This window comes from Orbicella franksi, chromosome 3, assembly GCF_964199315.1.
Source record: "Orbicella franksi chromosome 3, jaOrbFran1.1, whole genome shotgun sequence".
Classification (NCBI taxonomy): Eukaryota; Metazoa; Cnidaria; class Anthozoa; order Scleractinia; family Merulinidae; genus Orbicella; species Orbicella franksi.
Window position 1 is genome coordinate 11,402,339 of NC_138147.1, and position 17,662 is coordinate 11,420,000.

Here is a 17,662-nt window from a genome sequence, read left to right on the forward strand (position 1 = left end):
AAACAGCTTTGTTATCCCTGGATCCTCAATTAAACTCATTGTTTCCGTTGGGGCCAGTCATTAAGTGTTTTGTTAAACTTTCAGACTCAAGATAAAACCAGACTGCAAAAAAATTATGCTTGACGCCGCGTGGCACACAAATTTACCGTGGTTTCAAGGCGTACGCCCTGATCACGTGCAAGTCGAAAATTCAAGTTGTTGTTTCCCTGGGGAGTTAGTGAGTTTTGACCCATGATACGTGATTCGTTCACCTCAAATCAGAAAACGTATTTGAGTTGGGAGGTAGAACAAATTTATTTGTTCATTTATTTATTTTTTGACTTTCTGTGTGTAGATCGCATTAAAAGTTGATCATATAAGATTTGCAAAGAATATATTTTCCCTTTCATCCTTCTCATAGGCAGGGGCGGCATGTATTGCTATTACATATGACTGATACATATTAATGCATCATTGCAACGAGCGCGCATCTCTTTACTATTTCCATTGGCACGTCGACACGAAGCCCACATTTACTGCCTGGATTGCTTTGGAGAAGGGGAGCGTGTACAGAATACTCAAGAAAGTTGTGACAAAAACATCGTTTCCCAGGATTGCGGGGAAGAAAAATGGGTGCGTGGAGTGGAAAGTTTCCAGACAGAGGACGGTTTTGAATTTAATTGTGGATGTTAGACCAAAGAGGAATATAAAGAATACGCAGCAGAAGGTGAACCCACCGCTAAAGGAACTTGTGCTGTAGCAATGTGTAATACCACCACTTGTAGTCCTGATGAACTGCCTGTAACTGGTGGCAATTTTAAGGGCAAATAATTGTTTGGAAAGTACCTGTTATGACAGAGGAAGTAAAATTGCTGAACGCTAAACAATTTTTTCCGTTTATTGAGCTTGAATCTTCTAACTTTATTATAAGGTACGAAAACGTGAGGCCCTTTAGAACTGTTACTTATCTTCAGTAGTTCCACAATCATTGCATGAGAGTAAAACACAAAATGATATCAATAGAAATTCAAACAACGTGCACAAAATACGTTACACGACACATGACAATGTAACCATGTTACAACCACTAAATTCCGAAAACATTCGCTTCTAGGCGTTCTCTAAGAAATACTTATTCTTTTCACTTTTGAATATTTAATTTGAATACTCTTATTTTCTGAAATGACTAAAATGTTGTTATTTCCTGAATTTACTATTAATTTGTGATAACTTCTAAGATTCTCAAAACCGTCCTATAAACTAATATGTTCAAGTCTGTAAGATAAAATAGTAGACTCGAATATTGCGGGATTCATTTTTAAAATTAAGTTTGCAAAAGCCTTTACGATACACAATGATACGACTCAGATGCGGTATAATCAGAAGAAAAGCATTTTCCTGCAAACTCAATGTTGGCCAGTTAGCTATGTACACTAAAAAAGCTAATAGTATTTAGCAGTCTCGTAATAACAAATCAAAAGAGTCCTCCCATCAGTATTGATAGATGCACTGAAACACGTAAAAGGTAAGACAAAGCAACACTGTTAGCTTCTATTGATTGGAACCTTGGATCACTTTATTAACCTTCTCTGAAGCTATTGATAATTTCATTTCTTTGCAGGAACAAAGAAGAGCGTCATGGCGACCACAAACGTGCAACGCAAGTATTGTAGTATTTTACATAATAAGTTTGTACTTTTGAAACACGTTTTACGTATCGTGTAAATTAATTCGGTCATCTCCTATTTTCAAGAAGTGCCAAAGTATTGTGATTTGTACGTGACAAAGGAAACTGCACCAAGTCGAAACTTCAATAATATTACTTAATTTCCGATTGTATCATCTCGACATTTAACAAACGCTTAATTACCTTTAGATATATTGAAGTTAATCTAATCGCCCTTAACAAAGTCCAAGGTAACATCATCACCGACGAGTACAAATGGAGCCCAGTGCTTCACTTCGCTAAATTTCTCAGACTCTCTCAGACACCTCATGGCGCAGTTCAGAGATTCACTGGAACTTCTTCCTTCAGCTAAGTGAAGGTAGAAACTCTTCATGAACTCCAGAGTGGCTTCGTCGTCAATTGCCCACAGGGACACAAAAACAGAACGAGCACCGGCACCCAAGAAAGCTCGTGCAATGCCAACCACACCCTCAGCCTTAATCTCACCATGGCCACTATGGCAACAACTTAGCACAACCAGTCCTGCTCGTATTTGAACTCTCATCACATCACTCATTCTTAGCAGGAAGTCTTCTTCAACAAGGATATGGGATGCTAGCGTAGGGTTTGGTGCCAAAGCTATTTCTCCTGTTTCCATTCTACCATGTGCTGCAATGTGCACCAAAGCAACTGAGGAGAGTTTTCCCAACACTTGAGCTTTTGTTGCCTCTTTTCCAGTGAGGGGAATAGTGTTGAGTATTTCCCCAATCACCAGTACTTCCTTCTTTGCAAGTGGCAGCTGTTCTAGCCTTAACCCATGATAACGAACTTGCTCTAAGCATGGATCACCCACAAGCAGCGCCCCAGACTTCTTGTGGTAATCTGGTAAACAATCTCTGATCAGTTTCAAACTATTCAGTGACGGAATGACCCGGATTCGGAAAGACTCGCTTAAGTACTTTGAATTAGAATCCATGAATGCAGCATAAGGAGCCAAGCATAATGGACCTTCGGGAACAAATATCAGTTCATTGCCATTAATCAAGTCTTTGATGGGGCTAATGATAACGTCATACAGTGTTCTTAAAGGATTGTTATCTGAGTGTGTTAGTTGGGATATGATTTGATCCCTCTTCTTTAACAGGTGTCCCCCGCTTTTCCTATCCAATGAACGATCTTCGCACCTCACACCACTACTGACACCAATTTTCTCACGAGCATTGTGAATTAAAGACTTCAACACTCTGCTCGCATTTTCCTTCGAATTATTATCACTGATTTGTTTTCTTCTTAATTGAACATCTTTTCCATTTTGAATAATCCAGAAAATTATTTCTCTTTCGTGAACTGCCATAAAGACTGTATCTGAAGGGAGACAATTTAATGTGTCGCAAGTCATTTTCTCCCCAGTATGTGGTGTTTTAGTTTCGTACTTTGAGTTCATAAGATCTCTTAGAGCTTGTGCACGTCCTTGCTCAGCAGCAAACAAAGCCTCAACTACGTCACCTTGTTTTAAAATCAGGCGCCATAATCTGGTATAGACCACATTATTAACATTGCGGTAGCTAATTGTCCACTCATCTTTACCTTGCAGATTCTGCCTAACATCATTGAACAATCGGACGCTAGAATGATAACAATCAAGGGCTTTCTTCAGAGAACATTGAGATTCAAAGCAAATACCAAGATTACCATAGGAACTTGCTTCTCCAGCTCTGTCTCCCACTTCTTTGGCAATTTTTAGATCTAGTTCATGGTACTCGATAGCTTTTTTGAAATATCCCAGACTGTCATAAGGATTGTCAAGATTACCATACGACCCTCCTTCTCCAGCCCTGTCTCCCACTTCTTTGGAGATTTTTAGATGACGTTCATGATACTCGATGACCTTTTTGAAATCTCCCAGACTGTCATAAGAATTGCCAAGATTAGCATAGGAGCTTCCTTCTCCAGCCCTGTCTCCCACTTCTTTGACAATTTTTAGATGACGTTCGTGGTACTCGATGGCTTTTTTGAAATCTCCCAGACGGTGATGAGCATTGCCAAGATTACCATAGGAGCGTCCTTCTCCAGCCCTGTCTCCCACTTCTTTGGCAATTTCTAGATGACGTTCATGGTACTCGATGGCTTTTTTAAAATTTCCCAGACTGTGATAAGCATTGCCAAGATTACCATACGACCCTCTTTCTCCAGCCCTGTCTCCCACTTCTTTGGCAATTTTTAGATGAGAATCATGGTATTCGATGGCTTTTTTGAAATCTCCCAGACTGTCATAAGCATTGCCAAGATTACCATAGCAAGTTCCTTCTCCAGCCGTGTCTCCCACTTTTTTGGCAATTTTTAGATCTAGTTCATGGTACTCGACGGCTTTTTTGAAATCTCCCAGACTGTGATAAGCATTGCCAAGATTACCATACGACCTTCCTTCTCCAGCCTTGTCTCCCACTTCTTTGGCAATTTTTAGATCTAGTTCATGGTACTCGATAGCTGTTTTGAAATCTCCCAGACTGTCATAAGAATTGCCAAGATTACCATACGACCCTCCTTCTCCAGTCCTGTCTCCCACTTCTTTGGCAATGTTTAGATGACGTTCATGGTACTCGATGGCTTTTTTGAAATCTCCCAGACTGTCATAAGCATTGCCAAGATTAGCATAGGAGCTTCCTTCTCCAGCCCTGTCTCCCACTTCTTTGGCAATTTTTAGACGACGTTCATGGTACTCGATGGCTTTTTTGAAATCTCCCAGACTGTGATAAGCATTGCCAAGATTAGCATAGGAGCTTCCTTCTCCAGCCCTGTCTCCCACTTCTTTGGCAATGTTTAGATGACGTTCATGGTACTCGATGGCTTTTTTGAAATCTCCCAGACTGTGATAAGCATTGCCAAGATTACCATACGACCCTCCTTCTCCAGCCCTGTCTCCCACTTCTTTGGCAATGTTTAGATCTAGTTGATGGTACTCGATGGCTTTTTTGAAATCTCCCAGATGGTAATAGGCATTGCCAAGATTACCGTAGGAGCTTCCTTCTCCAGCCCTGTCTCCCACTTCTTTGGCAATTTTTAGATCAAGTTCATGGTACTCGATGGCTTTTTTGAAATCTCCCAGACTGTCATAAGCATTGCCAAGATTACCATAGGAGCTTCCTTCTCCAGCCCTGTCTCCCACTTCTTTGGCAATGTTTAGATGACGTTCATGGTACTCGATGGCTTTTTTGAAATCTCCCAGACTGTGATAAGCATTGCCAAGATTAGCATAGGAGCTTCCTTCTCCAGCCCTGTCTCCCACTTCTTTGGCAATGTTTAGATGACGTTCATGGTACTCGATGGCTTTTTTGAAATCTCCCAGACTGTGATAAGCATTGCCAAGATTACCATACGACCCTCCTTCTCCAGCCCTGTCTCCCACTTCTTTGGCAATGTTTAGATCTAGTTGATGGTACTCAATGGCTTTTTTGAAATCTCCCAGATGGTAATAGGCGTTGCCAAGATTACCGTAGGAGCTTCCTTCTCCAGCCCTGTCTCCCACTTCTTTGGCAATTTTTAGACGACGTTCATGGTACTCGATGGCTTTTTTGAAATCTCCCAGACTGTCATAAGCATTGCCAAGATTACCATAGGAGCTTCCTTCTCCAGCCCTGTCTCCCACTTCTTTGGCAATTTTTAGATGACGTTCATGGTACTCGATGGCTTTTTTGAAATCTCCCAGACTGTGATAAGCATTGCCAAGATTACGATACGACCCTCCTTCTCCAGCCCCGTGTCTCACTTCTTTGGCAATGTTTAGATCTAGTTGATGGTATTCGATGGCGTTTTTGAAATCTCCCAGATGGTAATAGGCGTTGCCAAGATTACCATAGGAGCTTCCTTCCCCAGCCCTGTCTCCCACTTCTTTGGCAACGTTGATGTAACAGGTTCCTTCTTCTGTGTTAGCTTTCATATCTTTGGTGGTATTTTTCTATGAGACAAAAACTTATGTCAGTTAATGACGAAAGCATGAATATTTAGCCAAAAAGTGTACAAAGTGCTAAATTCGGGACTTATATAGCTGAAAGTATCGATACTGTTTCAAAACAACGCTTTGGTGGTTAAACAGGTCTAGCCTGAACCAATGAACCGGTGAAAGTCGTGGGAATCTTTATTTCGTATGATAGTATGGGCAATGAACGGAAGAACTTTACTAAGAAAGTGGATAATCTTAAGACAAAACTTGCAGCTTGGCGTTTGCGTAAACGTTCTCTGTTTGGGAGTGTCTCAAATTGTTTACTCAGCATCCATGGATGACACTCCAAACAAATATGCATCTCTAACCCAATCGCTACCTTTCCAATTCTTATGGAAAAACAAACCAGATAAAAACAACAGAGAAGTTTTATATCAGGATTATGGCGATGGTGGTTTGCGGTTGAAATTAAGTCCCTGCGCTTAACGTGGACGCTTAACTGATGACGAAGAAGATGACACTTGGTCAGTTATTCCACAATTTTATTTTATAAAATATGTTTTTTTTATTTTCTCTTATGCTCCAACTATGATAAGAAATTTCTAAAGGATTCAGACATACCATCCTTCTACAAGGATATCTTGTTTTCTTTCCTGGACCTAACAAGTCTTTAAAACTCTCAGGATGAACAAGAGATGATTCTCTTTAATAATAAAGAGATCCTCATTAACGGGAGGACCGTTTTCTACCACAATTCCGTTGAAATGGGTGTCTTTACGCTGCATGATGATGATGATTAATTGTAATTTTTTCAAATATTTGCAAGTAATCTCTGCGTTCCCGAGCGCCTTACGGAAAAACGCCAAGGAGCGTGCTAAGCCTAATGTCAACTTTTTATTCGGCAGCACGTTATCTCAATTATCCTCGGTCTTAACCATCAACTTCTTGAAACTTAGCTGTAAAGACTATTATTGGCTTTTTCTCAATGAACGGAAGCCTCAGGCCACTGGTCCAATCAAATGGGACCGCAACTTTGCTCCGACGGCTTTGCCATGGAACCAAATCTTTAATAGAGTGAAGGCTACTTGTAGAGAGAATCAACTGAGAGAATTTTACTTTAAACTAATTGATGGCATTGTCGTTACGAAGAAAGAGCTTAGTCTCTATGGAATTACAGACATTAATAGATGTTTCTACTGTGGTGAGCCTGACTCAGTTCTTGAAACATTTCAAAACTGTAGTACAACAACTTCTTTTCACAATCGGCTGTTGAACTAGTTCAATGAGATGCATAACAACTCAATATTCCCGGCAAACTACGCATGATTGCTTGGTATGGCGTGTGGGAAGGGTAATAACAATGTTAGAAAATTTAATCTATGTTTATTATATGCTAAATATTATCTACATTATCACAAGGTAAATGAGAGGAATCTTGACTGGAGTGAATTTACTACAAAAGTAAATTACAAGTTAAGAATAGAAAATCAAGTTTCTGGTATTTTTTTATGATGCTTCTTCGCAGTTTGTCCTGTTAATGCTTTTAAAAGGCATTAGATTGATAAAAGGATATGCCATTTTAAAGATAAGGGTAATTTGCAATTTGAAAAATACATGTATCGCCGTTACGATTGTAAAGCTCCTTAAAATAATTGTTAAAAAAAAGTAGGGGGAAGAAGCTGTCTTGTACTGCAAGTCGTGTTTATAGCTCTGTTGTATTGTAAGTAGTGTATGTAGCTTTTGTTATTGTTTTAGTGTAAAGTAGCAGCAAAAGTATCTTAAAGTGTAAGCAAACATAATAAAATAAATCCATAAAAAAACCAGAGTATATTAATTTTGCCCTTGGATTGCGATGGCTTTGTTTGAAGTCTAATGTTAGAATTACAAAAATATAATTATGCTGACAATTATTCTAGAGCGCTGCCAATCAATATACCCTTCTTCTGTATAAGAGTGGCTGGTTATAATATTAATAATCTTAATGTTTTACTCCCTTAACATAGAGGAGAGACGTCAAAATGCCTTCGTTTTGCTGAATGCGGCCTTTATATAGTTTAACAATATAGTTACATAAAGAGTGAAAAAATTGTAAATAGTAAACACAAGGTAAGGTAATATATACATCTACTGGTTACAAGATAAAATAAAAAGATAAACCCACCCCTCTCCCCTAATCACTGATGAACTGGCCCTTGACCTGAAGCGCACCATTTTTTCTATCAATAAAATGGGGGCAAGGGGTGGTCTCAATTTTTAATTTAAATTGTCCAACATTGTAAGTGTTGAAGTAGTTTGATTAGCAATGGTCGCTCCCAGTAGAAACCATGCCTTGTCGCATTTCCAAACAGCGTGAAGAGAGGTGAAAATGTGATGCGGAGCGGAGTGTTGCCGAAGATCTTCATACATCTTCATACACGTTCTTGCTGGCAAATTGACGTAAAGATGAGCACGTACGTATCGCGGAATTGATAACTGCCGTAGTTTCCTTTCTCTATCTCCTCGATACAGTAAAAAAAAGATTGCGGACGATGTTTATTCATATGCTTATGCTTTCAGCGATGCGTTTTCATTTGATGTAAGCACAAGCATAAGTTCTCCTGTTTGCGTTTCCATTTGACAATCACATCATGAGCTCGAGATTTCTATGACTTGCTAGATGACGAGGGCTGAGCTCCACTCAGCTATCACGCATACAAATCGAGAGCGAATAATCTAATTGTTTGAGTATAAATCTACAAGTTGTTAAAAACTTTATCTAAGTTCTTTTCACGGACACTTCGAAAAGATAAAGAGGCGGCCGCCATTTTGTTAACAACCTCAGGCTACAAGAGTACTCGCACTCTACAATTAGATTATGAGCTCGAGATATCGCCTCATAGAAATCGAGAGCGAAGAATCTAGTTTTTATTAGTAGAATTCCGACTGAAATAAACGCAAAGAACGATTTCTAATTATTTTTCTACACATTATTGAGCTTTACGTTTCAACGAAATCAAAAGTTCAAAAACTTCGGAGAAACGTCCACAATAGTATATGAGTAGCTCAGCCAATCAGATTGCAGCATCTGCATTAGTATAATAGTAGAATTCTACTAAAATAAAATAGATATTAAGTAGCGTAGTCAATAAAGAGAACAGCATTAGTGACAGAATGCTTGTATATATAGAGAAAACGGATACAGACAAAAAGATGTTGTTTTCTATTTCGTCTTATTTTAATTCTCGAACTGTAAATTATCTTTGCTCGAGTCATTGTTACGTTAACAGCTCGTGCTAGCTCTTTGATTCTAATTAAGCAATCGACCACTCTTTCTATTGGTTTACTGGCGCAATAAACTACGCGGGATGTTGGGAGAACACGAGAAAAGTTTGTAAATCACTCGCCTAACGGCTCGTGATTTACATACTTTTCGAGTGTTCCCCCAACGTCCCAAGTGGTTTATTGCGCCGGTGAACCCAAAGAAAGAGTGGTCTATTGCTTTTATGAAATAACTATGGAAAAAGTCTGTCAATGAGCAGAAAATTTATTGTACTTTCGTGATCAAGTTGCTTATTGTCATCAAATTCATGACATGACGCGACAAACCAATCACAGCGACTGAAAGAATGAAAGCACAGACTCCGCCCCGGATACGAAATCCGCAGAGCAAAGCGACGAAAACATTTCACGCTAAGAAAGTTTTAAGAAAGGAAAGGAAAAGGTTGGCGGTGAAAGGCAAAAAGCATATTAATTAACTCAAAGGAATCGGTGGACTCGGTCATCACGAAAGTAAAAGGCTGTACGAAAAGTGTGCAAATAGTCCAAACTTCATGTGCTGCGAAGTGATTCAACGCAATTTCAAACGGTAACTTTCCAAAGTTTTGCGAATGGAATAAAGCTTAGTAACAGAAACGCTGCCTCCGAAATTTATTCCGAATATATTTACTTATGCTGGAGGCTATGAAGTCCGTGTTTCTCTCTGTATTTTGCTAAATGAAAACTATCGCTTGAAAGCTAAGCTTGTGGAAGTCAAATTCATTTATCGTGTTATGCATGCATCCATTGAGTTTAAACTCAAAATTTCTGATAGAAAAAAATCTTTTCCCTGTTTTTTTGACAACCCAAATTGATCAGTCAAGCCCAGATGACAGACCGTGGAAAGCGCCGAAATAGGGGTTTAAAACGTCCGTAATTTTAATCTCAAGCGTAACCGAAGTCGGCGTAAAAGTTTTGCCGTGGAAAAAAAGATAAAGCTTTATATGACCAACTTCTGGTCCTGTTTTTCCCTGCAAATTTCCGTGTATATGTTGAATGAAAAGATAGTCGTGTTATTGATATCTCAGCCAGCGAAAGGCAAAACAGTTTATTACATTTGTTATCGCTAGAGTTCCGAGTTGTCTAGTTCCCGCGTAGAGCTGCCATAGATCGAAAACCGTTGTTTACCGGTACAATAGAACATAGGTTTAGCAACTCTATTGACCAATCAGAGCGTGCGTAGTATCTCAGTTATTTTATAATGAGTAATAGAAGTATATCTCATTGCACGTTTCCGTACAAGAGGTTTCTTGTACAACATATATCAAGTCCGGCATTATTTAATCTCCCCTTTAAAGCCGAGAAGATATCTTCCTCTAGCATTACTTACCTGGCCCTTCACGGAGAGAGTTTCGGGATTGCTCTTTGCTTCTTGTAACTTAACTCGATCTCCAACACACCTGGCTCGTAAATCTAGTAATGCCTTGTTAGTCCTGTCAATCTGCTTAGGGTTAAGGCACATGACATAATTAAAATATAACGGGTCAAGTGACTGAACATTCTCCCAGCTTGGGAAATATCCGAGTAATGTTCCCCAATTTTCAAGACTGCGCGTATTACGAAAAATATTTGAAGGATAATAAACACAATAGCCTACATTAGGCGCGACAATATGCTCGGATATTTGTCAAAGGACATTATATAATAGCTTCTCGGAGCAGATAATGTCCGTGGACAAATATCCGAGCATATTTTCACGTCCAAGTTGTTATATATACTAAGAAATTCGTTTAATAACTTCTATTTATGTTCATATTATTTATTGCGTTCGACGAAGGAGAGCGCATAGTATTCCCAGGGGATTTAAAATGTCCCGCGGTTATCGATCGCGGTCGATGCCATATGATTTCAGGGTTTGGACGTCATCTTGGAGTGGCTGCGTGGCACAAATGGTCTCGATCTCATGTGAGACTTTTTTGGCCGCCGGGAACTGGTAATGGGGCGTTGCGTGTCAAATCTACAGTTCAAAGGTCTTGTTTTCATTCATAACATGGAGAAATTTTTGCTTTGAGATTTAAAATAGAAAGGAAAATTACAAATCGATGTTCAGGTGGCCTCAGAATGGAAGATCAACGAGTACAGAGTCCTCAAACCATAACGATCGGTTGTACGTTTTCAAGTGAGTTAAGTTCTGAATATCGATCGCGGAGGTAAAGCGGTTTCCCAGACTTTAGAAAACAAAAATAGTAATATACATTATTGTATGGCCAGCTCTGTGAGCGGGCAAGATGAATCAAATCCTGCGCTGTGATTGACTACCCGAGCGGGCAAGATGGAGCTATCTTGCCCGTTCGGGACTACCCGCCGTGTCCCGCAAGAAAAATTTCCCCGAAAGCCATATAGTAAATCCTTTATTGACCAAGCTTGTTCGGTCAAGATAACTGGATATTGACCTCGTTCTTTTTTTTGCGAGGTTATGGACCTCGACTCCGTCTCAGTCCATAAACACGCAAAAAACAACTTGGCCAATATCCAGCTATCTTGACCTCACACTTGGTCAATAACCCATACGTATCACTTCGAAGTTGATTTTAACTTTTGGAACGATTGCTAACGCCACGGCCGATAAAATGAATGAAACAGTCGGAGACGTCGTCGGCAAAAACTCAAGCTTTCGCTTTAGTGTGAAGAATTAATTTGAACATGCTGCTGTGCAGTGAAGCGCGTTAGCGAAAATTTTGAACATTTTTTGCTTTTACATAGGTTTCTTCACCTCGGGTGAATAAAAATTCATTGTTATTGAGCTTGCTTTTGCATTTCTTTTCAATTGGTTCCGTGTATTTATGAATTTAGTAATTTAGGATTTAAAAGTGAACAGAAACTTGTTGCACGCTGGATTGCTGCATATTTAACTTACGGCGACCTCCACGCGGTTTGTTTAGTTTATTCGGTTTCATTCAGATATATTTTTTGGAGCCTTCTACAGCTATCACAGAACTGCTGAAAAAAGAACTAAGTGGTCACTAATTTAATACGGTTGAAATACGATTGATCTGAAATATTGGCTTGTTTTTGTCGCGTTTTTGATTTACAACTTTCATCTTTCATTCGCAGCGCTGTAATGTTTCGTCACGCGGCGAAGAAATTATTTCATTTCTTGTTTTCAAATTGATTTTTACTCGTGTCTTTCGCTTTTATTTTCCTTTGTTTTCTCAAATGTTGGCCGTTATATATAATGCAATAATGGAAACTTTTCGTTTTGTCCTCTGAAGTCAATGAGTTAAAACTTATTTCCCCTATTCAGTTTTCCCGGCTTCTGTTGGGCATTTTGTCGCACGGCAATGAAGTAATATAATTTCTTGTTTTGTAATCAGTTTTACGCATCAGGTCGAGTTCTTTTTGTTGATATTTTTTAAATATTTTAGCTCTTTATTTATACAACTTTAAATAAGCGACGTCGACTTAAAACCTGATCTTGTGTGTGTGCTAGTTTTACATACCAGTTTATGAACAGTGTGCCAAACACCTCATTTATCATCAATTTGTGTAAGTATTACAATTAACTGTTCTTTTGGTGTAGAAGTGAACACTATTATTCAAAATATGTGTTCGTCATGAAAATCAACAAAAATAAATCGGACCTCGAGAGTAATATTAATTCTGAAGACAGTATCCAAAGGTTTTAACTGTATTGACTCGAACGCACTCAGCTAATCCATGATTATTACTAGTATTATTGATATCAAGAGGGCACGGTAACGAATCCTACAATCTGATTGATTTTTTAGCCAGGTCCGGATTTTCCTATCTCTAACTTTGGTCTCGGTAACGTCTTCATATCGGGTGTTATCGTCGTGTTGATCAATTTTCGTGAGTGAACTAAATGTAATCGTCAACCTTTGCCCTTTTGTACACTTCCATCGACGATTTATCGACACAAGGCAGTGGTGGATCTAGGGCCTGGGCCCCCCTTATTTTGGGTAAAAAAGAAGAAATCACAGAAAGAAGAAAAGCCGGCAAGGCAATCAAAACAAAACCTGGGTCCCCCCTTAGCTCAAGGTCTGGATCTGCCGTTGCAATGTTATCTCTATTCACTTAAAAGTGGCGAGGAAAGTCACGGTAAGTAAATTCAAACAAGTGCTTTATTTGTGAGAGTTGTTTTGTTGTTTGTAGGTCGGCACTGTGATGGTGCATCATCTTGTGTTTTCCTTGACCTATTATTTTCACTAAAAAACGGGTCAATTTCAGTCGAGGCTACCTCTCTGATCGTTGGTGTATTTGAGAGAGTTTCTGTTGAATGCACTTAATGAATTTCCTCGCTTTCTACTATTTAATTTACGGTGTAAAAGCCTGATTTCAAGTGATTCCCAACAACTGACAGAAATTGTTTTCGTAGTACAACTTCAAACTTTGCACAAAATTTAAGCATTTTCAAGACCTCGCTCGCCTCCATATCCTCGTGTCCGCGTGACTTTAGTCACGTGGACAATTGGTCAATTGACGACATTTGGTGCTACAGGAGAATCTTTGTTTACAATATTTGCCTCATTACCATAAGCGATACAGTTTCTGATGGAGCTACAAAGAGATTAATACTTAATATTGAAAGGGCACAGCACCATTATCTGTCCCAAGGAATGTATTGAATACGCGATGTATTGAATACTTTTTGTGCGACGAGGGTTTACACGTAAAAGCTCAAAATTTTACAAAGAATGTATGGGCTCATTAGCGCTTTTGCCACACAGAAATTTTGATGTTTTTGAAAGCCAATTTCTCCTCGAATATTACACCCAAAGAGCCAGAAATTTCACCACTTACTAAGTTTCACAAGCTCTTAAAGTTTCTGTAGTAAAATCGTGTCTAGCATGATGCCTTCTATGCGGAAAGTCGTATGTTAATGACGAAAAATGTAAACAATGACGTCGCAAAGATTCGCCTATTGATTTTGGAAATACGAGTTTCAGCCACGCTGTACAGGTTTAAGACACTTTCCTTATTGATTTTTCGCGGGGACTGGGATGAAGAGCGTGGAGACTACTCAAAAGTTTGTAGCTATTTTTGACAGGCCGTTTTTAGCGTTTTATTTTGTTAGTGTCCGAGCCCTTGGTTCACGCAACTAACATGCGCTTAAATCAAATTTGACAACAAATAAGAGGCTGAAAATGCTGAAGTGACGGATTTCAGTCACGCAAAAAAAAATCTAAAGATGACAGTGAGTGGATTAAAAAACTAACTTCTAAGGTGCATTTTCTGCGAATAAGCAGACCGATTTAACTGACAAAAAATTAATTGTTAGGTTTGTGATCAGTATCTCCCTGTATATATACCACCATGGTCAGATCAGGGCATCAGGTCAGACCGAATTGGCTTCGTAATGCTTCCGAAAGTGTAACGTTTGCATATCTCTTATTTTACATTTCAGGCTTAGCATGGGAGTAGCCCGTGTACATCCTGATGTACACAGTCTAAACTTTGAAGCAATACGCGAATTCTGACCCGGAACTTATTCTCGTTGACTGGTTTTCGATTCTTCTGATATTAGTATAATTTCAATCCATGAAATATAACAACAAACAACAGATTTAAGCTTAAATTGTCTTAAACACAGAGCTGCGTGAACATTCCTGAAATGGAAGACATGGAAAATCTAGGGATTGCAATGAGCCGATTTAAAACTATTGCATAATCCATACTTACAAAAGTTAATTAACAGCAGTGGCGGATGCAGACCTTGAGCTAAAGGGGGGGGGGGCAGGGGGCAATATCCAGACTTTGAGCTAAGGGGGGGGGGACTCGTTTTTGTTTTTCTTGCTTGCCCTGCCGGGTTTTCTTCCTTCTGCGACTCTTTTTTTACCCAAAATAAGGTGGGGGGGGGGTGGGTGGGGGCGGGCCTCCCGTCCCCCTCCCTAAATGCGCTACTGTTAACAATAAGGGTCGAATCGGCCCTTGTCAAATTTTATCCGTAACATTAACGGAGGTGAAAATGTATCCTGTCTAGTTGATCTAGTGTTACGCTTGCACTATACTTGTTTGGTTTGGCAGTGGATTTCTTCGCACAAGTGACACGAGACAGCCCAGGCATAGGGCCTTTGATTCACTATACGGACCTCCCAGCTAGTAAACAACATAGATATCTTTACGAAACACTAATCTATCAATTGCTATGTAATAAACTGAAATTGGCAAGTAACGTGGGCGGGTAGGAATTAATGTAAACTAGCGCACTTAGCAGGCGAAGAATGCTGTGCACGGCATAGTTATCCAATGAGTGACTTATTTCGAGACTGTAAGAATCAAAGGATATTTTTTGTAGGAAATTTGAATGAAAATTTGGCACGTTGGAGTACAAAGGGATTTGACCTCACGTGAAAGTCAGTGCGAGAAAAAAATCACAGCAAAGTCATCTTGGTAAACCTTTAGAAAAATGGCGGCTCTGTTGATCTGAAGAAAAGGCAGCCTAGAAATAGTGTGTAGATTAATAATTTTCGAGAACGCAACATTTCACTTTTGTTACAATTACACAATATAATCTCTAAGTTGTTCTCTGGGTTGCCAAGCAACTGAGCGTATAAAAATTGGCTTTCAAACTCTATATTATTTCCTAAAACTATTCTTCCTTTAAGTCGGAGATGGCTTTTCGTTTCTCCTGATGAGAATCTCAATCAAGTTGCCCCTTGACGTAACAACTCATTCTTTCAAGACTGTACAGTGGAGAAGGGGCTTGATAGAAGCCTTAGGTTTTTGCAATTACAATTTACTTTGAAATCATTGTGACTTTTGTTAATAGCCTGAAGCTACCATAACCACAACTATAAGACTTCTTGACGCCTTATTATGCTTAGCGGGATTTTAGCGGCATATATATAAGGCAGAGACAACACAGCTTTTTGTAATTTACCTCTTAACAACTTTCGCTGGAATCGCTATAGGTAACATGATAGTTCCTTTTACAGCTGGCAAAGAACATGAATAATTGATATTATAAAGGATACTGCCAATCCCTTCTCACACCACGACATGGCGTCTCGATAACACTGTAGGTGCTCACAAGCACTTGCACCTGCAACAAATAATTTAATATCAGGTCACAAAATATTATCTACAATATTAATGCACAGGTGGAAACATCCAAAACCAGATTTATTCTTGTAAAAAGCCATATTCGTAATTTGGTATTGAACTCGAAATAGCTTGAAATGGAGGCTCATGCGAGGGAATATTGCTGAAAAGATATTAATGTCATTTGTATTTGAAGAATTCGATACGGAAGCTGCTTTCCATTTAACAAATTGAAGCCCGTCTTTCATGCGTCTACCCTATTATCGATCATGAATTTCATCATAACATTGTCAAAATAGCTGTGGATCCACGAGGTGATAGGCGAGTGGATCCACAGACCAGCTACTTTGACAATGTTATGACGAAATTTATTGTCAATGACAGGACAGACGCATGAAAAACTGGCGTCAATTTGTTTTTTTACAATAATAAATTGTCAAATTGTCCGCTCAGCCGCTTTTGCTCGTCGCATCAACATCGCATAAGTTATAAATTCAGGCGTCTGTTTGCTTCTTGACAACGAAAATTAGCCAACGAGCGCGCGATAAGTTCTGCAGTTATTGTAAAATTCATGTTATAAATCAGTTAAGTCAAGGATTTTACCTGTTTCTATGGCCTTAATCGAAGTTGGTTCCAAATTGACGGCAGCCGTTGCATCATTCCGGGCCTCGTGGATATTCCCTGAGTAACAGAATTGAAAAAAACATTTCATGCACAGCAGACGAAGAAGTAGCGAAAAAGTGAAAACGATAAGAGGTCACGAGGTTGTAGAGATATGCAATGTGCATGTCTTCTTTCAATGCTCAGACCCCTCTCAACTTAGTGGCACGCAACGGATCTGTTCCGATCCTTGAAATACGGATGACTCCCGATAACTCAAACCTCCTTGGGGGCACGTTATGGGGAGTCATCGGGGGATGGGAACAAACGACCGGGCAGTAGGAAATAAAACTGTTGCGTTTAAATCAGGTTTAGTACTGAGAAAGAGTAAAACTTGAACGATTCTTCGCCAACACAGCAGAATAAAATAGATCTGAAGGGAATAAAACAAGACAAACCAAACAGCAGACCAATAAGGTTCTGGATTACCATCACGAGAAGGGAGCTGAATTGCAACCTTTGTCAAAGGTAGTCTTAGATCGATAGTAGGGACATTTCAAGTACAATTAACATATGTTGTTTATGCAGCATCATCACTTAGCATTTCTCTTGGCTCACCGCTAAATTTTCTCATTCTGATTCGCTAAAACTGAACACGGACGCGACATTTCTCGTCCCAGGGAGGGGTGGGGGCACTGTCTGGTGGCGTTGGCCAAAACTGATCACGCAATATGATCTTGCGTAGACACTATCAGACGGTGATTTAGCCATTGGTGAATATCAATCTATAGTGCCCGTTCAGTGAAGTAGCTAATGAAACGCAACTTCCTATTTCATTCTTTTAGATAAAGTAAAAGAGTTTATACGCTTCTGTGTGGATTTCTGTTTGAAAATAGCGCGAATAAGTAGTTTTCAGGCTGAAAACTGTGATGAGCTACGATACAGTAAAACAACAATCGAGCGCAAAGAGGTTTGAGATTGTAAAGAGAACACAATTCTTTTATTTTAACGACTTTGTCACGTTTTTGCAGTTTAATATTTGGCATGCAGAATTGTATTTAATTTACACATACAAGTTTAATTTTACCCAAAGAAGTAGAAACTCAGCATAAAAAAAAGCAAAGCGGAAATTCAGAAAATAGCAGAAAATTTACCAGTGAACATAAAAGACAATTAATTAT

General features: G+C 39.2%; 1 protein-coding gene across 1 annotated transcript in view; it reads right to left on the reverse strand.

Annotated features, from left to right (window-relative positions):
- Positions 1-890: 890 nt before the first annotated feature.
- LOC145481220 (uncharacterized) overlaps positions 891-17,662 on the reverse strand; it is a 25,854-nt gene continuing 9,082 nt past the window's right edge. Inside the window, exons 8-11 of the mRNA XM_081459660.1 lie at positions 16,485-16,562; positions 15,815-15,882; positions 10,210-10,320; positions 891-5,600 (exon numbers count right to left, since the gene is read on the reverse strand). Of these exons, the coding sequence (XP_081315786.1) occupies positions 1,872-5,600; positions 10,210-10,320; positions 15,815-15,882; positions 16,485-16,562 (3,986 nt within the window). The 3' untranslated portion in view covers positions 891-1,871. The remainder of the gene's footprint in view (positions 5,601-10,209; positions 10,321-15,814; positions 15,883-16,484; positions 16,563-17,662) is intronic.